The sequence below is a fragment of the Euleptes europaea genome, chromosome 7, assembly GCF_029931775.1.
Source record: "Euleptes europaea isolate rEulEur1 chromosome 7, rEulEur1.hap1, whole genome shotgun sequence".
Taxonomy (NCBI): domain Eukaryota; kingdom Metazoa; phylum Chordata; class Lepidosauria; order Squamata; family Sphaerodactylidae; genus Euleptes; species Euleptes europaea.
Genome location: NC_079318.1, coordinates 4,810,198 through 4,836,475, shown reverse-complemented (window position 1 = coordinate 4,836,475; position 26,278 = coordinate 4,810,198). Strand labels below are relative to the sequence as shown.

General features: G+C 42.0%; 1 protein-coding gene across 1 annotated transcript in view; it reads right to left on the bottom strand.

The window, feature by feature from the left end:
* ADGRG6 (adhesion G protein-coupled receptor G6) overlaps positions 1 to 25,975 on the bottom strand; it is a 131,480-nt gene extending 105,505 nt beyond the window's left edge. Inside the window, exon 1 of the mRNA XM_056852758.1 lies at positions 25,879 to 25,975. Coding sequence (XP_056708736.1) covers positions 25,879 to 25,975 — 97 coding nt within the window. The remainder of the gene's footprint in view (positions 1 to 25,878) is intronic.
* Between the last annotated feature and the right edge of the window lie 303 nt (positions 25,976 to 26,278).

Below are 26,278 nucleotides of genomic sequence, written 5' to 3'. Positions count from 1 at the left end.
ATGTGTACTCTCCCAAGACCCAGCTCTCAGTTACTTTGTTACATTAAGAGCTGAAGAGAGCAGAAGAAAACCAGACACTCTGGCCAGTTAGGTAAACTTGCTATTGTGTGTGTGTGGGTGGGTGGGGGGGAGTATTATCTTCAGTATTATAAATGAGCAAGGATCATATAAACAGAGGGAAAGGTCTACAAGTAAATAGAAGATCTGTCTGTGTAAGGATTAGTTTTCCCAGAGAATGTATCTTCACCACACATCTGAGAGTCCTAGAAATTATAAAGGGAAGGGAAGGTGTGCTTGGTGAAGTGAGACATCCTGCCCACTCCAGGCTGGGAAATTCCTGGAGATTTTTGGGTTGGCATGGGAAAGGTGGACTCTGGGGAAAGAAGAGAGCTCAATGGGGATGTGATGCCATGAGTCCATCCTTTGAAGCTGCCATTTTCTCCAGGAGAAGTGATCTCTGTAGTAATTTTAGGAGAACTCCAGGCACCACCTGGAGGTTGGCAACCATAACCCTGGTTCAACAAGAGGGACATTAAGAAGAATTTTTTTAAGTGAACAGCTTGGATCAGGGTAGGTTATGACAATGCTCTCCTCAGAGTATGAGGATCCCTTCACATTCAAAATACCAAAGGATCGTGGAAATCAGGATTCAAAGATGGAAGCTTAAAGACCACCAACACCTATAAGTGCCATCTGTTGAACCAGCAGAAACTGAGAACACAGAAATGTCTACCTCCAGACCACTCTCAGGCCCAGCAAAACAGTCAACACAACAAATTCACACCACAGACCCAAGATGATGATGTAGCGCTCACCTAGAAATTTGGGGCACTATTTATTTAGAAAACTTAAATGCTGCTTCTCCAGACCTACCTGAAGAGGCTCACAAGTAACACAATAAAATCAAGTCCATGACAATAAAACATCCTAAGTCAGTAAAATAAAAACTAGTCTATGCTGGGATATGAAAGCACATAAAACAGACAGAGCAGTCTGGAATGCTATTGATGCAAACTATATAGCAGCAAAAAAGATGGAACCTCTTGGTTAAAAGGCTGGATGGAGAGAGGAATGTTTGGCCTGGCATCTAAAGGAAAGTAACGTGGGTGCCAGCTGAGCACCTCATGGGGAAGAGGATCCCATCTCATAGCCATACTCTGGGTCCAAGACAAATTCAATCACTTGTACATTTGTCAGGACCAGAGCCCACTGAAAACATTTGAAAGCATGGTATAACCAGCCAGACTCAATGAATCTGTAGATGAGGCATGATAATCACTAGTTCAACATTCACTTCCACCAGCTCCTTCCAAACTACCTGGTCAATGCCCCTGCCACCTAGTACTCTAGTGTAGGTTCCTATGACCGCGCTGTTGGACAGCGCTGATTAGTGCTTCAGTGGCCAGACCTTGACCTCTGATTCTCCTGACTGACTGGACTGGATTGTATCCTGCTCAACTGAGTGCAGAACCATTCTACAGTGCAATAATGCAAAAGACTACTTGGCAAACTTGAATGTAAAGAACAGAGAAGAATGAAATTGTTTCAGCCTCAACTGAAAATTATGCTATATGTTATGACATTATTTTTAGTCAAGTTACTTTAAATAGCCAAGACTTTATGTCTGCTCTGCTCCAAAATATGCAAAGGTTATTTGGAATCTTTCAATTGGCTTCAGTGTATTTTGGATGTAAGCTTCAGATTTTTTTAAAAAATGTTTATTTTTAGAAAGATGGAAAAAAACTATTAAAATCACCTCATTTATCCCATGTTAGGATTTTCCCTAGCCGAATTGCTTATTTCCAAACTAAATATATTGACCAAAAGGAGATTCCACCACTTTTCTAAGGAAGATAATTCCACTGTGTAACAGATTATACAAGTAAAGTCAAATATTATCTGATTTTTCCACAAGTTGTCAAGAGATATACCGGACATCCAAAGTTTCTCTGGACAGTGTAGTAATTGGCCCTCTACTCTAGTTTCCAGATCATCCCCATTTTACTACATGCACACACACAATTTATATATACTCCCCCTAATATTTGTCCTATGATTAGAGCCTGCAATGTGTTGTATCCAATGTTCATTTTCTGCCAGCAGTATAGTTGGGGGGGGGGGGGGGCTCCACCAAATTGCTTCTTGGCTTTCAGTTTTCACCTCCTACTCAGGGGAGCTGTACTATTATAACTGGTATGGGAGAGGGAGGTGGAAGCCTCGGCTGGCTGTCATACTTTTCCATCTTTAACTGTTTCCTGTCACATTCTCCAAAGGAATCCCACCTAAATTATAAAGATATTCAATAATACTTATATGTCTTCTCTTTGAGTATAGGCAACAATGTTGTCAGCATCTCTTCTGGAATTAAATCATCAACCATAAAACTGACCTCCTTCTTTTCTTTTAAAGTCTATATTTTCTTTTCTGTCAACAAGCATTTCAGGAAAGATGGTTCTACTTCCATATCATTCGCCACATTCATATTATCATATGTGATAAGAAATTTGAAAAGGCCAACAGATGTATTAGGAAACAGTGCAGTACTTTCCCTGAACTCATATACAACCACCATATCAGAACAGAAATTAAAAAGTGGTCTTATGACTGGGGGAAAATATTGCTAAACAAATTGCAACTTATTACTAATAAGGCATAGCGGTGAAAATGTGCTTGTTTTATTGTCTGGCCCACTGCTGTGCTTTAATTACACTGAAACTACAATGTTTCCCAGTTGCCTTGTTCTACAGTTTTTTTAAAACAAACCAAGCACATTTGCCAAAAGGAAATTTCTTTCGTGATTATGTATTTAAAAGTAATACAGACAGGAAAAGGGTATTTTGTTATCTCTGGAGACATACTTTAAAGAGGCTTGACAAGATTTATGAAACAGGATGACAAGTGCACAAAGATCCTTGAAATGAGAAGGGAAGTGGCTTAAGACTTTTTTATTGTTCAGTTAATTTCATTTAAAAGTGACAAGTGGTCATTCCCCTTAAAATGGATTATATGCCTACATTTAGAATTTAGCATAATATTTCTTACTTTCAACTTTAGCATAATGTATTAGGAAAGTATTTACTACTGTTAGATTTGATAAAATACAAGAACTAATTATCCCCAGCAGCCCTATTTTATTTGTTCCTTCTGCCTCCTGATTCACTTCTCCCTTCTCTGCTGCTGCTTGCCACATTTCCACATCCTACTTCTACTGTCTCCATCTTGCCATCTTCCAGCTGCCACTTGGGCCCCTTTCCTACCTCCCTTCCCTATTATCCTCCTGTGTTCCTCTCATCTCCCTGCTGATACATGCCCCTTTTCCCCACCCCCCTACTTACTGTTGCTGTTCACATTTCTGTGATGCCCCATTCTCCCCCTCCCCTTCCTGTTGCCTGGCAACCCAAAATACTGCTTTGATTATTTCTTTCCATGATGCCTGTACCTCAGCAGACATTACTCTACTTTTCTGGGTTTTCTAAATTGCAATTTTATTTTTAAAAGTTTTTGTATTTGTTTTGGCGAACCATGGAACTCCAAATAACGTAACATCATCATTGATACTTCAAAAATGCACTTTGGTTGCATTTAACTTTGTCATATTAAGTTGTAAACATATAATAGAACAAATACCATAAACCAATCAACCCTTTTCACTGGTTCTCGTAGGTTATCCCGGATGTGTAACAGTGGTCTTGGTATTTTCTTTCCTGACGTTTCGCCAGCACCTGTGGCCGGCATCCTCAGTGTTACTCCTCTGAAGATGCCTGCCACAGCTGCTGGCGATACGTCAGGAAAGAAAATTCCAAGACCACGGTTACACAGCCCGGATAACCTACGAGAACCAATGAACTCTGACCGTGAAAGCCTTCGACAATATTTTGAACCCTTTTCACTATGTCTGAGACTCCAGGCAGCTGTTGAATATGAGTTAAAGATATTGGTTAGCTGGTGATGGTAAAGACAGAGAGAGAGAAGGAGTTACGAGTGGAGGTGGAGATGCCTCGCTGGGCAGGAGACTTGACAGAGCTGTATAACTTCCTTACTTGCACACTGGGCAGACACAAATGCCCATGAGCCCCATTTCTCCACAGCTTCCATTCACTGTTACACTACATCATGAATTCTTGTGAATATATGGGCAGTTATAGAAGACTACTTTGATATCCCCAGCAATGTTGCCATACCCTCAGGGTTCACTTCAAAGTCTTCTGGCAGTTTCACAGGGAGTGATAATGGTTATAAGCCATGTCTATCATCTTCTCCCATGACAGTGGCAATGCCAGCATCTCAGGAGCTTCCTTTGGCAGAGAACCAAGCTTCTATAACAAGCAAAATGGTCTGGTGTGTCATTATTCAGCAAGTATTCAAGGAATTGTCTATCACTGCTCTGAATTGTACTACGGCATGTTGTATTTTAGTCTTTTAATTACAAGTACACTTAATTACAAGATACATTCTCAAACTGGTCTGGAGTGTATATACAGATGATTCTCACATACATATATTTACTATTTATTTTTTTATTATTTATATCATTTATTAGCTGCTTTTCTTCCTTACGGAGCTCAAGGTGGCTTACAACATAGATAAAACACATAAAATAAAAAGTTAAAAACAAAACAAAATTTAAAATCACAACTGAGTACTGTTAGTAAACTTAACTGACTGCAGTCCAAATGAAACTGTCCTCAACTGCCTCCTAAAGATTGAAAGTGAGGAGGTCAAGCACACTTCCATGGGAAGGTTGTTCAATAATTGTAGGACTGGCACTGAAAAGGCTCTTTCTCAGGTACCCACCAAATTGATTGATAGGACAGTTAGACATGAACATATGAGAGAAGATGGTCCTTTAGATACCCCAGTCCCAAAACCATGCAGAGCTTTAAAGGTCAAAAGCAGCACCTTGAACTGGGTGTAGGAGTGGACTGGTTGGCTAGTATAATGGCTGTAATATCAGGGTCACATGCTCCCAATAGCCACCCCCTCCCCCAGCAGTCTAGCAGTAGCATGCTGCATTGGCTGAAGTTGCCGAACACTCTTCAAGGGTAGCTCCAAATAGAGTGTATTGCAATAGTCCAGTCTAGATGTAACTAAGGCATGGATCACCATGGCTAGATGTGACTGACCCAGGAATGGATGCAATTGATGCACAAGCCAAAACTGGGCAAAAACACTCCAAATCACTACAACCACCTACTTTTCTAAGGTGACTGCTGTGTCGAGTAGCACACCCAAGCTGCGAACCTGAATTTCAACGGGAGCATAACGCCATATGATACTGGAGAGATGTTCCAGGTCTGCCTTTCTACTAACCAGAGAACCTCTGTCTTGTCTGGATCAAGTTTCAGCTTGTTCACCCTCATCTAGCCCATTACTGACTTCAAGCTCTGGTTCAGGACATCAACAGAATCCTTGGAATTAGATGGGAAAGATAGGTAGACATGGGTATCATCCACATACTGGTAACACTGCAGCCCAAACCTCCTGATGACATAGGTATTAAATAGCCATGGGCAGGAAAGATTGAATCCCGCAGAACCCCACAGGAAATGACCCTGGGGCAGAGCAGGAATCCCCCCAGCACCATGTTCTGAAACTGCCTTCCCAGACAGGACTCGAACAACAATAACACTGTGCCCCCAGTCCCAGTGTCAAGAGGTGGCTTAGAAGGATCCTATGTTCAATAGAATCAAAAGCTGCTGAGAGATCCAGCAGAACTAGCAGGGTCACATTCTCTCTGTATAATTTTCATCAGCCAAGGAGACCATGGTAGAGGTCATCAACCGAAGGAACCAAAGCAGTCTCTGTTAGAAACCCCGGGCTGAAGGCAGATGGAAATGGGTCCTGAAAATCAGTCTCTTCCAAGAGCCCCTAGAGCGGAGAAGCAAACACCTGCTCAAGAATGAAAGACTGGAGATGAGATTGGAATAAATTTAGCATTATTTGGGTCTGCTTTTTTTCAGCCCCCCCCCCTTTTGCCACCTTCTTAATGCTGGTAAAAAAACACCTCAATAATACCAAAAAGGTATTTTTCGGTTTTTTTTAAAAAAATTCAGCATATGCACACCCCTATTGGCCAGAGGTTCTCCAACATAGTAGGGCATAGGGACTGAGAAATTTCTATAGAAGAGCTCCGATGAAGCAAATTGCAAAACGCTGTGGATCTAGAGGAGCTAAATAAACTCTCAACCTTGCACCTTGCTCTTGCAACTTTGTTTTTTCCTGCCAATAATCTGGGTCATTTCGCTATTCCAGAGAGTGGTCAATGGAGCTGTACACATTCACTGAGACAACAGTAAGCATGCTCATCACTTGAGACACTGTGCAATGTCTGTGTGGCTTCACTATTACATATATGATGGGTATACTCAATGGTTAACAAAATTGATGAGTTACTCAATGGTTAACAAAATTTTATTTGGCTTGACTGCCATCAGTGATGTGAAACAAGGAAACAAGGAAAGAAGCAAAGCCACAATGCTGGAGGGTCCCAACCTCCCCTGTCCATGCTGGTAAATCCATGGGGAAGCCTAAACCTCTGGATAATACTATTATGAGTGACTGCATGATGTCATATCAACATGTCAAAATACGACAAAGCCACAAATTGTAGATCTGTTGTAGATCTGTTGTAGATCTCTGATCCTAGTCAACAGTGAACACACATGAAGCTGCCTTATACTGAATCAGACCCTTGGTCCATCAAAGTCAGTACTGTCTACTCAGACCTGCAGCGGCTCTCCAGGGTCTCAGGCAGAGGTCTTTCACATCACCTACTCGCGTTTAACTGGAGATGCCGGGGATTGAACCTGGGACCTTCTGCATGCCAAGCAGATGCTCTACCACTGAGCCACAGCCACAGTGATAGCCATATCACATCATCAGCTAACAGTGGCTACTGCACTAAAGTTTCCACCAAGTATATGGATAACCTGTAGGTTCTGGATGTACTTTACTAGATTGCTGTATGTAGCTCCTTCCCTTTGTGTAACAAGTCTTTCTACTCTGGTCAAAACCTGTAAAGAAACCAGGTTACTAAGGTGGAAATTCCTCCCAAATGCAGGATGCATGACTTTTGTATATATTTGAGATACTTCATGATTCTGTACACAAATTGAGATATAAAAAAGTAGGAAAATTCATAAACCAAAACTGACTAATAGATTTGTATTTTCTGCATTTTACTTGCATATGTAGAGATAAATTTATGATTAATTATAAATTTTGCTACATTTATTTACATTAAGCAAAAACTACCACAAAAAATACTGTCTGATTCAGATTCTAGCTCCACTAAGTTTCCTTATAGAATTATATCTGTTGGCAATCCATACCTAAAAACAGTAACAAAGAGCCTCCCCTCAACCATTACTGATATTTCATACAGTTTTTCGATATAGTTCTAATATCACTACATATGTGAAGTGACAAAAATGTTCTTATTTTAAGCTTTTCTCCCCCACATCAAAACACAACATAACATGAAGCCTTTTCTTCAAAACACCCCAGTTCTCAATCTCACACAGAACGGGCTGTGCCTCCCAATGTCGGCAAGGCGGTGGGGTCCAAAAGATCATCATCGACCATGTTGAAGGCTGCTGATAGATTTAACCTGCCTCAATCCAGCTACTGTCAGAGATCATCCGTGAGGGCGACCAGAGCCGTCTCCATCCCATGGCAAGGGTAGAAGCCAGACTGGAAGGGATCCAGAGCCAATCTATCATCCAGAAACCGCTGAAGCTGCTTGGTGACTACTCTCTCAACTACCTTACCCAGGTATGAAAGATTCAATACTGGGCCATAGTTGGCAAGGTCCTTAGGCTCTAGAGGTGACTTCTTTAAGAGCGGTCTTACCACTGGCTCCTTCAACTCCCCCGGGAAGGTCCCTGAACAGAGGGACCTGTTGATAATCTTTCCCGGGGTCCCCACACTGCATCCAGACTGGCCTTAACCAGTGGGATGATACTTAAAATGTTAGGAGAAGAGTTGGCATCATGACCCTGGTATTCCTTGGAGGTATCCCTTCCAAACACTAGCCAGGGCCGACTCTGCTTTAGCTTCTCGATCTGACGAGATCGAGCTAGCCTGGGCTATCTAGGTCAGGGTGTTTTTAACTTAGGTATAATGGGAATATTATTTAATGGGTGATATTATGTACCTCAATTGCATGAAAAGCTTCAGCTGCTCATTTACATATATTAAGCCTCTATTAAAGGGATTTAATTTAAATTAGCACTTATTATCCAACAGAATGCAGTCCTTTTCAATCTGTTCTTATACTCAAGCTGCTTAACCTTCAAGCTCTTAGAAAAATTAGGGATAATATGTTAAATCATATGATAATACTGTTAGAAGTATGGTGAAACAGATTTATCTTCTGCTTAATTTTAAGAAAATATTTTCTTCAGTATCTGAGATTTTTTGTATCAAAAAATAAAAAGCCTAATTTGTTAATTATATTGAATGCCTGGTTATCTAAATTTAGAGCTGTACAGTTTTCACAATCCCTATGTGTACTGCCTTATGACACTTCCAAAGGTTCTCTTTCAAAAGGCAATGAGAGTTTTTACTGAGGAAGGAAACACCTCTTGCTAAATAAGTAACCAAAGGCATTGGTAACAATGCAGCAGGGATAGAAGCTAAACCACCACTATTCTGACAAAATATCAGAGGTGTCAGCAAGTGTATGGTGAAATCAGCAGTCCAGCAACTCAGATCCCAGTAAATAGACATATAGGACCAGATGGATGCCACAGACTTTCCTGTAAACTAATATTAGTAGTATTTGCAACATCTTTTTAATAACCAATCCTTTTAAAATTATGAATCCACTTCCCGTTTATTTGTTACATCGCATGAGAATTGCTTATAAAATATCCTTAAATTCCTAGAGTATTGTGACAGGAAGTGACATCATGACATCAACTGATGCCATCCAGCCATTTCCCCCCTACCACTCCACTGAGCGAGGGCAGGGGACAAGGAGCATCGCTGGGAGGTTTCCTGACAGAACCATATAAGTGGCAACCCTACCAATTTCGAAAGTAAATATCAAGGAATAAGCCTCTTCAGCTCAAGTGCGTCTCCAGTGCTGCTTCTCTACATTGCATTTAAGAAATATCTTCCTATCTTCCAGAAAAAGGTTTTTGTTTAAAGGGTCATTTAAAATAATTGTAACAGTTGATATCTCTATTATGTGTAAATAATAAATTAAGGGTAGGGCAAATTATGGCAACAATAACAATAACTTACTGCCTCTAATAACAGGGACAACAACTGTTAATAACCAATAAACAAGGGAAACCATTCATACGCCTGCAGTTTCTATGCCTGACAACAATATGTACAATTGGTCCAGTTAGGGTTGCCAGGTCCCTCTTCGCCACCGGCGGGAGGTTTTTGGGGAGGAGCCTGAGGAGGGTGGGATTTGGGGAGGGGAGGGTCTTCAATGTCATAGAGTTCAATTGCCAAAGCGGCCATTTTCTCCAGGTCAACTGATCTCTATCGGCTGCAGATCAGTTGTAATAGCAAGAAATCTCCAGCTCGTACCTGGAGGTTGGCAACCCTAGGTCCAGTATATCCTAAAATAATTATGACCATATAAGGTCACTGTAACTGTCAATCTAAAATAACCATAAATTACATCAAAATAATTTTAAACAAATTTACTTTCATATGGTAGGATTATTTCGAAACATATTCATACTATCCCTTGAAGCAAATTCCTTTAAACTGAGACAATAAACATGCCAAATGTGAAAGAAGTTAAGTTGTTGAATGATTAAGACTTTTATTTTCTTTGGTAATGTGTTTTGCTTCCTGCTGGGTACAAGATGTCCATGCAGCATTTTATGTATCTGGCATGAACAAAAGCAGTAGCTGATTATTTAAGATAAGAAGTGTTCCACACTACATGTCTGAGATTAGGATTTGGCCCAAAATGTGTTACTCCTATTATTGGGAGCCAACACTCTACAGTAAATTGATTGTAAAGCCACAATAAATTATTCACTGCAATGTGATCAAAAATAACTGATGCCTAAGAAAACGTTTTGTACTCTTTGAGCTTGGATTAAAAACATCTAGATTATTTATGGCTGGATAGGTAGCAACATGGATGATTAACCAAACTCAATTTACTACTTTATTCCTCAGAGAATTACTGAACAGGACCCAGCTGCTTTAAACCTTACTGTGATGGAAGGAAACATTATAAGAATTAGAAAGTTAATTTGTACAGATTCAACAGATGAAATGCATTTGCCGTACAAATATGAAACAAGTGTCCATTCTTATTGTTGGCTTGATTAACAGAGCTTCTGTGCCAATATCAGCCATAGTGAAACCACAGGAAGATGCAGAGCTCAGCAGAAAATTCAGCCAATACAATATTACAGTTTATTTAGGATGCCTTTTACTTAGCCTTGGGAAAACTGAATGAAAACATTTGATACCAGTGGCCCCAGTAGGGTTCATTCTTTTACGACTTTTGCAGACAAGAGCTAACTCATTGCTTAAGTGCGCTTCACTGTCACTGCATGACACAGAGATTACACAGACAAAAAGCAGACCAAAATCCCTTTTCCTTTTCAGGCTCTGACTTGAGATCACAATAAGCTCCATAGAAAATCAGAAGAGCAATGTGTTGCGTTGCCAAATGTGCACAAGTTCTTCTTTTCACATCCTGAAAACTGAATGGCAACAACCACAGAAATATAAGAGGTTATAAGAGTACTTTTGTTCCTTCTCACCTAACAACATAACTGGCTTTCAGCATAAACTAGAAACACGCTGCATTTAGGGAAAGTTCATTTTTCAAAAGTACTAAAGTTTTCCTAGCAAAATTAATGATAAAAAAGGAAAGATTCAAGTCAACAATGAGGAAACGTGAATTCTAGCACTTGCTCACTAATGGACTTGAAATCCTCTCTCACTTTGTTACAATGAAATGCCGATCAGCAAATGGTGTTGAATTTTAAAGGTGCTTCACTACCTTACAGGAATAAGATTTTTTTGTTGTTCCTTCTAGTTTCTAGGAAAGTATTCAGTCACATCAATCATCTTAACATTATCCTTCATGTGTACTTGGGCTGAATGGACCTTATATGAACAGAATATGGAATATAATATAGAGTTCCCATTAATTTCCAAGAATATGGAGGAAAATGTACAAAATTGTGTGCCAATTTCTGCAAAATTACTAGAATGTAATCCTAGTCTGGGCAACCCAAAATCCAATAGTAATATAGGAGTAATGTGTGTTTGTGTAAATAAGTCAAGTCGCAGCTGACTTATGGTAACCCCTTATGGGGTTTTCAAGGCAAGAGACTAACAGAGTTGGTTTGCCAGTGCCTTCCTCTGTATATCAACCCTGGATTTCCTTGGTGGTCTCCCATCCAAATACGAACCAGGGCTGACCCTGCTTAGCTTCTGAGATCTAGCCTGGGCCATCCAGGTCAGGGCATAGGAGTGATACTACACCCTTTGTTGCAAATCTCGGGAGCTTTTCACCACCATCTTTCTGCCCACAATCTGGAAAGTATTATTGCTACTCCTCTATTCCCAGAACAAGAACCTGGAGCTTTATATTACTTTGTCTAAAACTACAGACTTGATTCCAACAAACCTTTCGGGTCCCATTTGAGCCCCTGTATTTACTGAGCAACTTTAAGTTGTTTGGTCAATGGAACTGCAGCTTGCAGCTACCCGTATTTAATAAGTAACCAGAAGAGTATTTTGCTTCTGAGAAGGAGTCACTGAATATTATCTGCCCACACAGCAATTTATTTATATCGAACTTTATCAATGAATCTCAAAACAACTCACATTTAAAAAAATAAAAATAAAACACACAGCATATAGCCACATAAATACCAGAAGAATAAAATGGATCACCAAACCATTAAAATGAACACAAACAGGTAAAAACCAACCACAGTATAAAAATAAATGGCAACAGAACTCAATATTAAATAGCTAAAATGCCTAAAACCTAGAAACCATCACAGCAGAAGCCAATTAAAAATCCAACGAAAGCCTGGAAAGGATAGACACAAATGAGCAGGGAAACAGATGAAAAGTCAGGGAGAATAAAAGTGTATTTGTCTGCCACCTAAAAGCCAGTAAACTTGGCACCTGGTGAATATCTGTATGTCTCTGATGGCAGGGCCCCTGTAGAAGAGCTATCTGTAAAAGAGCTTAGGTTCCTGCATTCTAATTATGAGAAAAAGTAGCTCAAGCAGTCCCCCGAAGCAAACTGATAGCTCTTAAAGATTTTTCAAAACTGGCAAAAGATTGTCTGTGTATCTAGTAACTCAAGCACTCGATCCACTATATTTTGGAGCAGTTTAAACTTCTGGACAGTCTTCAGAAAAAGCAAAGGTCCCCTGTGCAAGCACCGGGTCATTCCTTACCCATGGGGTGATGTCACATCCCGGCGTTTACTAGGCAGACTTTGTTTATGGGGTGGTTTGCCAGTGCCTTCCCCAGTCATCTTCCCTTTACCTGAAACCAACTTCCATTGAGATCGAAATCAGGTCATAAGGAGAGCTTGGACTGCAGTACTGCAGCTTACGACTCTGCGCCACGGGGCTCTACAGTCTTCGAAGACAACCCCATATAGACTGCATTGTAGATGTTTATTCTGAATATGATTAGAACATGGGTTACTAGCAAACATCATACCATATATACTCGCGTATAAGCTGAGTTTTTCAGCCCAAAAAAAGGGCTGAAAAAACCGAATTCGGCTTATACGCGGGTCAATATGGTAGGGGGGAGGGGGGAGGGAAGGAGGGAAGAGGAACTTACCGCCGCCACCACCACCGCTGGCCCGCGCGCCTTCCGGGCGGCCTGGGAGCGGCCAGCGGGGCCTGCCTGCGCTCAGGCAGGGCCCCGCCGCCACCCCCGCTGCCGGTTCGCGAGCCCTCCGGGCGGCCTGGGAGCGGCCAGCGGGGCCTGCCTGCGCGCAGGCAGGTCCCCGCCACCACTGCCAGCTCGAGCGCAGGGAGGGCGCCGCTGCCGCCTCCAGCTGATCAGCGGGCCTCCTCCTCCCACCTGTCCCGGTGAGTATTTGGTTCAGGGGCTCTTCCCCGTCCCCCCCCTAGGGTGGCGCTGGGGTCGGGGTGGGTCTGGAGGGCCCAGGAGGGGGTGGCACTGGGGTCGGTCTGGAGGCCCGGGAGGCCGGGTAGGAGGGCGACCCGGGGCAGGGGCGTTGTATAAGCCGATCCTCGGCTTATATGCGGGTGCCTAATTTTTCCCCATTTTTGGGGTGAAATTAGGCACCTCGGCTTATATGCGGGTTGGCTTATACATGAGTATATACGGTACTTCTTGAGGACCAATCATGGCTAGCAAACCAGCTGAAGGCGCTATGTACTAAACACAGCAGATTTCTGCTTCTTCTCTACTCTGAGATGTAAAAGCAACTTCAAATGGTGAACCTGCTCCTTAAGGAGTTCAACCCTACCTGGAACAGGATAGCACCAACAATCCAAACTTGACTTATCATCTATTGACAACACCTCATAGCAAGTGATGTGCTATATTTTTCCAGGGCAAATTTCTGGCCCACATATGTAAATATAGTCTATCTATAGTCATCAGGGCTGTTATGTTGCAAATCAATCACACTAGATGAGCTACATATGGGATACGATGCATGGACAAACTCTAGTACTTATATATGATCCAGACTTGTATGTGGTGCATTTGTCTTCTTTTGCTAACTTTACAGCCCATTCCTCACCTTGAGGGCTGAAAGTCCTTAGGAGGAGCGCATGGGCTTGCGCCAGCGTCTGTGCTCTTTGCACCAGCACCCATGCCCCTTGCGCTGGCAAGACTGGCACAGATGCTGGCATTGGGTCTTTCAAGCTGCCCTCCCTGTGCTGCCGTGGCAGCGCAACCCTGGGACGCTGGCTCAGCCTCCCGCCGGTGTCCTGACGGTGCATTTCTTTGCTCTGTCTTCCCAGCAGGCGTTCCTGGGGTGGTCCAGAAGAGAAGCCACCTTTAGGTAGCCTCTTAAGCCCTTTCAAGCTGAGAACACTTCCTTTGCCCTCACCTCGATTTACGCCACCTTTTTAGGTGGCGTATCCCCATGGAACCCTATGGAGCGTTTCCACGGGGCTTGAGGGTGATTGCAGCATTTTTTCTTCAGTGGGGGGGAGGGCTGAATCCACCAGCTCAGCCCTTTCCCTGAGGAATGGGCTGTTCTTTACAATTTGCTAGTATTATTTAAACATTAAATTATTATTTAAAAATTATTATTTAAAATTCCTCCAAAAAATTCTGATTCATATATTTCTAGAAAACTTACATCACTGCTCATATTGCTTGTTCTAAGCTTCAGTTTATTGGTCCTCACCAGCATTACCAATTCCAGACTGCAGTTCTTGGCATCCACTGTCTCACACATGATTCATTTGAAGGGTTGGGTTGGGTTTCATCTACCTACTAATTACACCTCATTCCAAATCCCTCAATGACTTCTTCAAGCAGCTGCATTCAAACACTGAACATATGGACAGAGCAGAACCCTTTGGAACTGTATAAGCCATGTGACTGAATAGGTGTCCCCAGTCCCACCTTCTGGAACCAGTCAGCCAGGTACAAATGGAACCACATGAGTGGAGAACCCTGATACACATCTTCAATAGCTACTTCAGAAACATACTATGATTGATGCATTCAAAAGGTACCAAAGGTCCAGATAATCTAAGGTCATGTTACACCTTCTCTCTCCTAGCAAAAGTCAACCATCAGAGTGACCAAGGCATTTTTCAGTCTCAAAACCAAAACAAATACCAGATGGAAATGGGTTGAGATAACCAGTATCATCCAAGAAAGCCTGGAACTTTTATCACTGCCAGAATGAATGGAGCGATGTAAAAGAAGACAAGCATGAGCCCAGAATAGTGGAAAATATATATATCAGTTCTCCAGAATAAGTGTAAGAATAAGAATCTAAGTGTCCCAAGTGACACCGATTAGAAAATTATTTTGGTTGCAGATACATTTTATTTTTATTTTGTAAACTGCCCTGAGTACAGTTTGGAAGTTCACATCCTATTCACATTTTTAATTAGGGTATTATTTGATCTTACCTTTAAAGGTAATATATATCATGTAATATTATTCATATTAATGTTAGATGTCTAGGTATAACCAAATACAAACACAAACATAATCGATCTGGCTCATATGCCACCTGCCTGTACTATCTCCTGCATCCCAACCCTAGCTCTGGTCACTCTGTTTGCATATGGTAGAAAGATTTGCTCCTGTGCACCCACACAGAAATGCTCTGCTATCATCTTGGCAGTAGGTGATGATTCCCAGGGTCATAGAACTGCAAGAGAAGAGAACTAAATTGCTCTTCCTGCCTCTTCTGGCTGTGGTACTGTTCTAATGCGGGGAGGAGGAGAGGGTGATTTCACCCACTTCCCTTTCTCAGTACAGTCCAACAACCTACATAGGTCTCATAACCAATGTTTCCAGAATCAGAAAGGACTACACAGAGGAGGGGAGTATAAGGAAAATCTTTAATCCTTGAGCCCACAGATTACTGAATCCAAACAAATGTAAATGTATACCTAGTACAAAAACTAATTTCCAGTCAATGTGGTGTTGGAGGAGAGTGTTATGGATACCGTGGACTGCCAAAAAAACAAAACAGTGGGTTATAGATCAAATCCCTAGAAGCTAAAATGACTAAACTGAGGCTATCATATTTTGGTTGCATCATGGGACGACAAGAGTCACTGTATGCCAGGAAAAGTTGAGGGCAGCAGGGAAAGAGGAAGACCCAACAAGAGATGGATTGACTCAATACAGGAAGCCACAGCCCTCAATTTGCAAGATCTGAACAAGGCTGTCAAAGATAGGACATTTTGGAGGACTTTCATTCATGGGGTCGCCATGAGTCGGAATCGACTTGACGGCACTTAACACACACACAATTGCCTAAATAGTTTACTCTTCACATTTTCATCAGTGTATAAAATCATGCTATCTATGGTTTGCCTTGTTACACCTCTGTGGGGCTGAGAGATGGTCACTGACTGTTCCACATCACCTTGTTTAAAATCCTAAACTATGCACCGTACCACTCTTATAATAATAGGCCCACAGCTATACATAAGTCAGTCTTTCCAAATATTCTTGCATAAAACTGGTTTCCTGTTACCTAAGTTGTTTATTCAATGGAGTGTGCATTGCAGCATTTGTGCTGGTAATACTATTGAATATGAGCTCTAGAGCAGCTCTTTCTGCAATATTAAAAGTCAATCATAAATTATATAGGCCCCCTGAAGGCTGACTCAATATTTTTTCCCTCCATATATAGAGATCCATATAGAACATACTTCCATTTATAGGTTCTAAGTTTATCCAGTTGTCCTTCCACCTTGTGCTTAGAAGAATAATTGGGATATGTTGTGCTCAGCAGCCAAACTTTTAGTAAGTCTGTTGTCAAGACTCTGATTTTAAGTGTACCTGCTGTGAATTACTTGGAAAGAACCACTACACACTGAAAAAATAGGAACCTGAATTCCTCCTAAGAGAAAGCAGTTCCTGTGATTTATAGCACAGAAGGTAGTGATGTGTCATCTAGCCAGGTCTGCCTTCCCCAGACCCAGTGAATCAGTTATATATTTACAGAGAAGGGGAATACTGGAGCGTCTGTATGTACACTTGCCTCACACAAACTTTAGGACTGTAACCAAAACCAGTTTGTAAAATATCATGTACAAAACATGTGCAAACATGTCAAGAAATCAGTATGCAGTACCTAATTATTTTTTCCCCTAGAACTGGCTTTTCCTCTATCCTTTACGCACATAAAAAGCAAACACTAAGGATCCTGTCACCACAAATTCCTCTGTGATAACTTAAGCCATGAGTTCTTTTTCTCCACCTAATAATCCCTTTATGATAAAAGATGACTTCAGTCTGATAGTATGAACTTGTCATTGCAACATTAATTAGAGGAACAGGGACACTGAACATTCAGAGCATGTATCTGAACAAAACCAACTCTGTTCAAGGAGTGTTCTAGCAGCCAGACTGAACACTCATTTTGAACCAAGTTCACAGGAGGGGGGGAACACTGAAAAGCTGTTATCATACTTCATCATTTATGAGTAAGTTAACCGCATTCATATCTCCCTGTATTTCCTCTTGCCATTTGCATTCTATATAAGGACTAGAGCCACACAAATTATTTGCTGTGACACTAACTATGCTGAAGCCATAGTCAGAAGAAACAAACAGGGCTTAATTTGAGCCTGTACCTACCAAAGCTTGGTTCTGATCTGTAATCTGTTCCAGCTAACCAAGCATAGATATGGAACAGTGAAAAGTAGTAATAACTAAGTGCCAAGAGTATGTGAAAATTCTGCTTTCACTGCTGAGTAACCATAGTCTACCACCAGATAGAGAAAGAAGGTAGATCTGAGATGAATAGAGCCTGGAACTGTTAAGATACTTCAGCCTCTTTTTAATATCACAGGGATACGTTTTAGATCTGGGGGGAGAAGACTGGGTTTATATCTATTTGATTTTTCAGTGCTCACATGCTGTACTCTTTTGCGGTTCAACTGTACATTACTTGATTTATTCAGTGACTGTTTATATACTTAGAGAAAATATTCTTTTTCTGAAACCAGAGTTATTTGGTCTTTGCACCCATAAAGAAAGCCTCATACTTTGGCTGACACATATTAAAGTACAAGAGAGAAGCAAGGAGAGCCTGTCTAGCTCAGAAATCTTAGTTGTTAAGAGATATTCCCAAATTTTCCCATATTTCCATGGTGGCTCAATTAAGGAGGAGAATTCTGATTTTAATAGAGGAACTGACTGCAGGTGATCAGACTGCGACACTTATAGTGGCCTGCTAATGGCAGTGAAGAGTAAACCCTTTTTTGGGGTGAAACTGAATGAGTGGAATAAGGTTGAATGCGTGAATTCCTCATTGTGAAACAGCAGCTTGAGATCTGACCCAGCCAAGTAAATCCTTCATTCCCTGTGGTAAAATCAACAGCCAGCAAGGATGGTGCTTCCTGCCTGTCAGCTAGCCTGGGGCCTGGATATCAGTGGGCAAGAGACTACCAGGGGAAGGGACAATAGGATTTTCTTCTCCAAGAGTCTCTGTGGGGGCCGCTCTTGTTTTAACCTATCACCCACCTTGATGACCCATTAGATGGAGGGGTAGCCTGTAAGTAATCAGCCTGCAAGTAATCTAAGTAAATAAATACTCTCCTAACTAAATTATCTTTAAAGAATTGTGACCGTGCACATTAAATTTTAACACCTTGAATTAAAGCCTTTTTAACAGAGAAGTTTCCAAATATGATTTAGCTAGTCTGGAATTGACAGAAGGTCTGATTACTTCCAATTAGCAGTAAGCTTTGGTTCCCGCTTAAACGGGAGCCATGTTTGCTGCCCCGGGGGAAGGAGGGAAGCCAGAGCGCAAAAGGGTAGGGAGACGGGGCCGGCCGGCCGACACGTGCATTTGCGAGTGCACGGGAGGCTCGTGCCGGTCCTGGTCCGCCCTGCAATAGCCTTCCTATTGGCCAAAGCCGAGAGGCTCAGAGCCAATAGGGGCTGAGGGCGGGAGATGGGCAGGGGCGTGGCTAGCCCCGCCCAAAAGGTATTTAAGGGGGTGCTGGGCCCGCCCCAGCTCACTCCGTCTTTTTCTTTTGTATGCAGCAACCTCGAAACTATTCTAAATACCAACTGAAAATCTGTGAGATTATCTGGAAAAGAAAAAGCATACACACACATACAGTAAAGTGAATAAATCCCAAAATCCCAAAATCAGTACTGAATACCCTCCATTTTATCTCATGAAATGCCATACTGTATTTGCTTACAAATTTCAGATCTCAGAGATAGGAATTTCTTGTCAAATTAAGGGCAGTCTATACTCCATTTCAAAATTAAGTCAGCATGATAGACTGTCTAGAAATCCTAGGAGCTGTAGTTCTGTGAGAGAGCTTGGGGTTTTCAGCCCTTTTGTAAACCTACAAATGTCCTTGGTACCATCAGGTAAGATCCTGTCCGTTAAGCCATTTAAAGTCTTTGGTTTAGATGTTGCAAATAAATAGCTGCATCAACAGTTGTGAAACAGAATCACCAATATGTGAAATTATATATTTATTGCACAATATGGTACCACAACGTTACTTCACATAATTCTCATTTTTTCCAATCTAAGCCTCTGTTTAACATGTCTACATTCACGGTAATTACTTTTTTACGATCTTCATTTGTAACAAGTAATGACGAACAGGACCCAGTTATCAGGTAAGATTTCTAAAACTTCTAACATGATAGATATATTCAGTACATTTTTTCATCATTTACTCTGCAGAACAAACAAGTGAATGAGCCTACATTTATTTAATAGAACACACTTTAGCAGGTGCTTAAAAAACTAACTAATCTGCTTGAGTGATTCTGTCATCTCTTGGTTTATTAATATAAATACCTCTTTTCTGTGAAGTTCATAACAAAAATAATTGGAGACCCTGTCAGCCAGGCACTACAATTCCTAATTCAGTTCAGAATTATTTCAATATCTAACTACATTCCGTTAAGTCCTTCCAATATCATTGAACTAAAGCTGCAGAAACTATAACCTATGCTGTTGCAGCTTTCATGGCATCCTATCTCTAGTAAGAGTAGCAGAACCTTCAGGGGTATTTTTCACGGAGATTTGCTGCTGTTTCGACGCTGATTTGCGTCGGAGTCAAATTTCGGTTATTCACTGCAGATCTGGCTTTTCCCCCACTGAGCAAAATAAGCCGCGTTAAAAGAGAGGCAATCCAAACCACTTTTGAGACGATCTTTCCTGTGGAGGCGTGTTTTGTTGCTCGGATGCCCATGAAAAAATGTTTGCTTCGCTCCCCGGGACGTCTCCTTTCTCCTCCCCCGAGAACGGTGATTGGCTGGGGGAGACAAGAATACCACCCCTTTTGCTGCCTGCCTGCCTAGAATCCTGGCACTTCTCTCCCTCCATCCCGGAGGCTGGCGGCTGGCCCGGGATGGGCCTTGGAGCTGGGCCCACACCTCCAAGCCCAGGGGACGTCGGACGGCTCCAGGGGGAGACCGGCGGGGCCACGCCATGTGCTCCTCATGCGCTGGGGTTGTTGGTCGCAGCTCAGTCTAGGGCAGCTGGACCCATGGGGGGATGTTCAAGGGAAGGGGCTGTTGGTCCCTCTACCCCAGAGGGGAGGGGGGATTTTTGAGAAATCGGATGGGAAAAATGTGCATCCTGAGAGCGGAAAACCCAAGGCAAAACTCCCTCCCATCACTCTTCTGAAGAGGGGTGGCCAGCCTGCTCTTATCTCCCTCCTCTCTCTCGATGCACTGTGGCCGGATCATGGCTGGCGCGCAAGCCAGGGGCCTTCTTTCCTCTCCCCCCCCCCCCGCCATTCCCACTTTCAGCTAAACACTTCTCTGGGCACATGGATGCAATTCCTGCCCTTCCCCAATCCTGTCTATCATTAAAGTGCAATGGGTTCCACACCTATAGAAAATAGAGGGAAGCTTTGAGGAAAGCGCTGCCTTGCCCCCCCCTCCAATTTGGAATCTGACTGTTCTAAAAGCAGAACAGAGCGAGGGTGGAAGAAAAATGGAGGAGACCAGAGGGACTGGTGCTTGTTTTTTGCACTGGGGCTGGTGAACCGCACGAGGTAATCTGCTGGGTGGAGTTGGGGCGGAGCTGGGGGCAGGCATAAACAATGAGCCTGTTGGAAGGGGAGGCCTCCTGCAAAAAGGACAGACCAAACCGTTGTCAAATACAGCGTGCTTTGTTCCCATGAAAAACCAAAACTACATTGAGATTGACAGGGATAAATCGCGGCCATGAAAAAAACATTTAAATCGTGTGTTTTTTTAGTCCGTGGCAAAACAGAAGCAAAATCTACCGTGAAAAATGCCCCTCAGTGTCTTTCTCCTTTCCACTCCTGCTAACAGTACTTGAAACATGAAGCCTTCCCTTTCATCTCTTTGCTGTGATCTTATTGGCCTAGATTAGCTGAGGTTGCTGGAAAGGCTGATGCCCCCCCCCCCTTCTACCCCTACTGATGTACAGCGCAGGTTCTGATATGAAGCTCTGCTACACCACATTGTTAATGTGCGTGGCTAATTGAGGAAGTTAACAGGCTGATAGCCTTTACTGTGTCAATTATGGGATCAGGAAATGAAGTAATAACTAAATAATTTAATTTAAGCAAATACTAAATTGTTTTGTCCTCAATAAATGGATACAATTATCCATTTACTCTGTAAAAATGTATGTAATTGGTCAGGTACCTTTTCAAAGAATACATTTTAATTCTACCAAGCCTTTGAAGTAAGAACAATGCAATCAGTGGATTTTCTACCAAGCCTTTGAAGTAAGAACGATGCAATCAGTGGATTTACTAGATCTACTGTCCCTCCCACATGCAAAAAGGAGATAATCCTGTTAAATCAGTGAGAACTAGTTATAAATGGCTTCTGAAGACCTTACTGCAGTTAAGTTCATTTTCATATGAGCTGAATAGGTCAGAAACTGAAAAAGAAGAAATTCTGTGCTCCCCATATGTACTTCTGCTTACAACATGTTCTCAAAAGAACATGTGGCTAAGTATATATGTTACAGTCTTCAAGCTTTACTCCAAAACAGTCACACTGGTTTTATTAAGACCTTACCTCAGTAAGTAGCTTTAGGAGACTGACCACACATTGTTAGGCACTTAACATTTTACTCTGTAATATTTTCCATTCACAATATCAACACAACAGGAAAAGGAATCCACAGTAAGAGCAAGTTCAATGGAACCTCCTGATAAATATGTGTTAAAATGTTTGAGTTTGCTTCATTTGGAAAAAATATATATGTGCACATACATACTGTGAATGTGCACTCACATATACACACGCCACTGTTAAGAAACTGAGGCTCACTATCGTAGAATGTTAGAGTGTAAGAGTAGGATCCGGGAGACTCAAGTATGAATCCCCACTCTGCCATGGAAGCTTGCTTGGTGAACTTGGGGCAGTTATACACTTTCAGTCTGCCTGTCTCACAGAGATATTGGGGTATTCTTCACGGAGATTTGCTGCTGTTTCGATGCTGATTTGCGTCGGAGGCAAATTTTGGTTATTCACTGCAGATCCGTGTTTTCCCCCACTGAGCAAAATAAGCCGGGTTAAAAGAGAGGCAATCCAAACCACTTCTGAGCAGTACTTTCCAGTAGAAGAGCGTTTTGTTGCTCGGATGCCCATGAAAAAATGTTTGCTTCGCTCCCCGGGACGTCTCCTTTCTCCTCCCCCAAGAACGGTGATTGGCTGGGGGAGTTGCCACTCTAACAGCATTGCACCGGCAGGAGGGAGACCCAGAGCAGACTGGCTGCCCCTCTTCAGAAGGGCGATGGGGGTTTTGGCTTGGATTGGCTGCTCTCAGGATGCCCCCCCCCCAACACACACACACATAGGATCGCACCAGCTGGAGGGAAACCCAGAGTAGACTGGCTGCCTCTCTTCAGAAGGGTGATGGGAGTTTTGGCTTGGATTTGCTGCTCTCAGGATACCCCCCCCCCAACACACACACACAAATCATGGATATGCCACATTCATTTACACATAATAACTACACAACGTATGCACACTGATCACTATGATACACGATGAGATAATTTTTATTCTCTGTTCCTCAGCTCCATACTTGGGTTCACATAAACTTTTGCATTGCATCCAGACTTCATGCTATCATCATAGCATGAAGATCAGAGATAAGCAGGCTCCTCCTTATTTGCTCACCAGTCATTCATCGATAGGATCTTTGGCTCTTAGGCAACTGCCTAATAAAGATAAAACTGAATAAATTTCATTGGCAAGCATATCCTGAAAACTCATAGCCCTAGTATACTTTTAATCTTTTGCCTGTAATTGACTCCTATTCAAGGGAGCATAGTTCAATAATGAGCTGGACTCAGTATATTGTCGAAGGCTTTCACGGTCAGAGTTCATTGGTTCTTGTAGGTTATCCGGGCTGTGTAACCGTGGTCTTGGAATTTTCTTTCCTGACGTTTCGCCAGCAACTGTGGCAGGCATCTTCAGAGTAGTAACACTGAAGGACAGTGTCTCTCAGTGTCAAGGGTGTAGAAAGAGTAATATATAGTCAGAAAGGGGTTGGGTTTGAGCTGAGTATTGTCCTGCAAAAGTATTGTCCTGTAAGTATCAAGATAATGTGCTAATGAGGGTATGGTATGTTAATATGGAACCATTGTATCCTGAAGTGATCTGTTAATGTGTGTAATCCATTATCTTGATACTTACAGGACAATACTTTTGCAGGACAATACTCAGCTCAAACCCAACCCCTTTCTGACTATATATTACTCTTTCTACACCCTTGACACTGAGAGACACTGTCCTTCAGTGTTACTACTCTGAAGATGCCTGCCACAGTTGCTGGCGAAACGTCAGGAAAGAAAATTCCAAGACCACGGTTACACAGCCCGGATAACCTACAAGAACCAGCTGGACTCAGTGTTCACTTGTCCACATTTCAAAACTAAATAAGCAAAATAACTGCGTTGACTCTATGAAACACTAGTGTTCCTAAGTAGAAACACATTCTATGCATGTCATAAACAAGAAACCTTTGAGATCCCTTGCATGGGCATACTGGCTGGTAGCCAATAAGAAACAGTTACTAGAGCATCGCATGCGGATAAGGGAAGCCCAAATTAAAATCTCTGTTTAGCAATGAAGGAGAGAATAGGTAGACTTCAACAAGTCACTCACTCTCTTTTACGTTATTAAATCTCACACAGTTGTTGAGGGTCTAAAAGTTGGTATTACAACTTTTCCTACAGGAAATATTTTAAAAAAGCAAAATACAGTTAGATTCATTTTGTCCTCCTGTCATGAAAAATAAAAGGATTTTAAAGAAATATAGTGACCTCTTATATCTATTCTTATCAAAATCTCAAAATTAATAGCTAACACATACCATGTAAATGATTTATACTAGCCAAGAACAATCATGTAAAGTTACAAAGTTGAAGGGGAAAAAAACTTTCCACATTAACTTGTCTTGAATAGCTGTTTCACCACTGAATAAAGACCATTTTGTCAAAAAATATTGGCCCTCTGCCTTCTATTAAAAAGTCTGATTAAGGCTGCAATCCTAAGCAAATTTACCAGGAAGCTGCTACACTGAACTATATGGCCCTCTGCCAAATAAACCTGCTTAGGAGAAGACGGCAACCAGTACTTCCCACACTCTTCACAGTCAATCACATTTTGTAGTGGATTCCTGAATTTTCATATGACTGCTAATACTTAATTCATTACTAGCGGTAAATCCTGATCAGTTGTATCTTTTCATAATTTCTCTTATCACATTTGCACACTTTTTCTCAGTAACAAGGTATTTTCACATAGGACTACCAACAATGAGGAAAACAACAACAGGTATTAAGGCATACTTCCAACATCATCACTATATTTAATAATAAACTATACAGATGATGAAAGCAATAAAACCAGGCCACACAGAGATGTTGATGGAGTCATTACATACTAACAAGATTATGTATAGATTTTATACTATTGAAATGGCTATGTAAAGGTAATTTTTAAAACCATGTGTTTGGTTTGCGGCAGCCGGGATGGCACAGCTGAGAGGCCTCTTTAGAGGCTTCCTAGCTGCCATGGAGGAGAAAAAAGCCTTTTCTCCAATATAAAAATCAGGGGGAAAGGCTTTTTCTTCCCACAGGGGAAAAGGTGGTGCAGGCCCACTGGAATCTTGGGAGGAATTCCCGAGCTGGAAGGGGTTAGTTGACTAGAGTCCACCATTCCCAGAGAGGCTACACCAGTGGAGGAGCCCTGTGTATCTCTGTGGCGCCCTGGCACCGATGGGAATGCCCCCCGTGCCAGAGTAAGTGCCTCTTATTCCATGGTAAGAGAGCACTTATGCTGGCATGGGGTCATGCTGCGTCTACACCACTTTCGGCCCCCAACCTCAGGAATGGGCTGTTATTATTGCCATGTGAAACAACTGAACTACAAGAGGTGCTAGCTTTACAGTAAGTGAAAAGCTTTTCTAGAAACAGTTTACCTAAAAAATTAAAATAATGCTTCTTAGGTTATAAGAGTGGGATTCATGAGGTTTTGTGGGGTAAACAAAATTCCATTGCCCCTGCCCTTCCCCTTCTTACCCCTACCCCAGCTCCAACTCTACTTTCTTTGTGCCTTCTGGCTCCACTTCCTCCCCACCTGCTCACTCAGCATCTCCTTCTTTCTTCCTCTCACACCCATTCCAGATTTCCCTTGCCCACTTGGTCTTGGACTTCCATCCTTGCCCACCCTATGTTCCCACTACCATACAGGCTTCCCATTGCCCTCATACTTGACTTGTCATTTCTCTTCTACTTCCAGCTCACTGACACAGGAGATGGAAGCAAGGCAGAGAGAGAAGGCAAACCAGAGCAGGCTCTAGCTTCCTTTCCTTTATCCCTTAGAAGCTCCTTGATCCATTGATCTTGAGCAGCATATATCTAACGTTTGTGGGATATAAGGACTGAAACAAATCTTGCCACTGACAATGTAGCCTTGGGATCCCTGTCACTTAGTAAAAAAGGCATTATGTCAGACACAGAGGCATTAGATTTATATGTTAAAAGGGGAGAGATATAATGTGATCGAAGTTCCTCATAAAGCTCTAGCTTCCTGTGCTTGCTTACTCATGGTGGCAATCAGCTACAAACATCTGTGCGATCCAATCAAAATCAACATATTTATGTTCTTCTACTACTTTCAGCTATTGTAGCTGGGTTTGCAAGAGCCACACTCTGCAGGATAAAACAAGAAATGTTTCCCTCTTACCTGAATGCTGCACACATATAAGGGAGAGAGTGAATAAGACATGCAAACGAAGCCTCCATTTCCATTGATAGCACCACATTAGGCCCTCATAAGACATCCTATGAAACAAGAAAATAAAAGTACAGGAAAATGTAATTCCTTTGTGTGTGTTTTTAGTTCAGTGACTCTCATGATACAAATACAGGGTTGGATCCAGTTATCCAGTGACGATTGCAGATCATTCTCACTTTCTTATCTCCCCACCCCTATGTCCAGCCCTGAAAAAGCTGATTACTAGCATACTGCAGTGAAGAGTGAGAAGGGGGCAAAATTACTCCATTCATTATCCCTTTCTCATTGCTGTCCATCACTCCACATGGCTATTATTTCATATAGGTCCCACAACCCCAGGAATTAATTT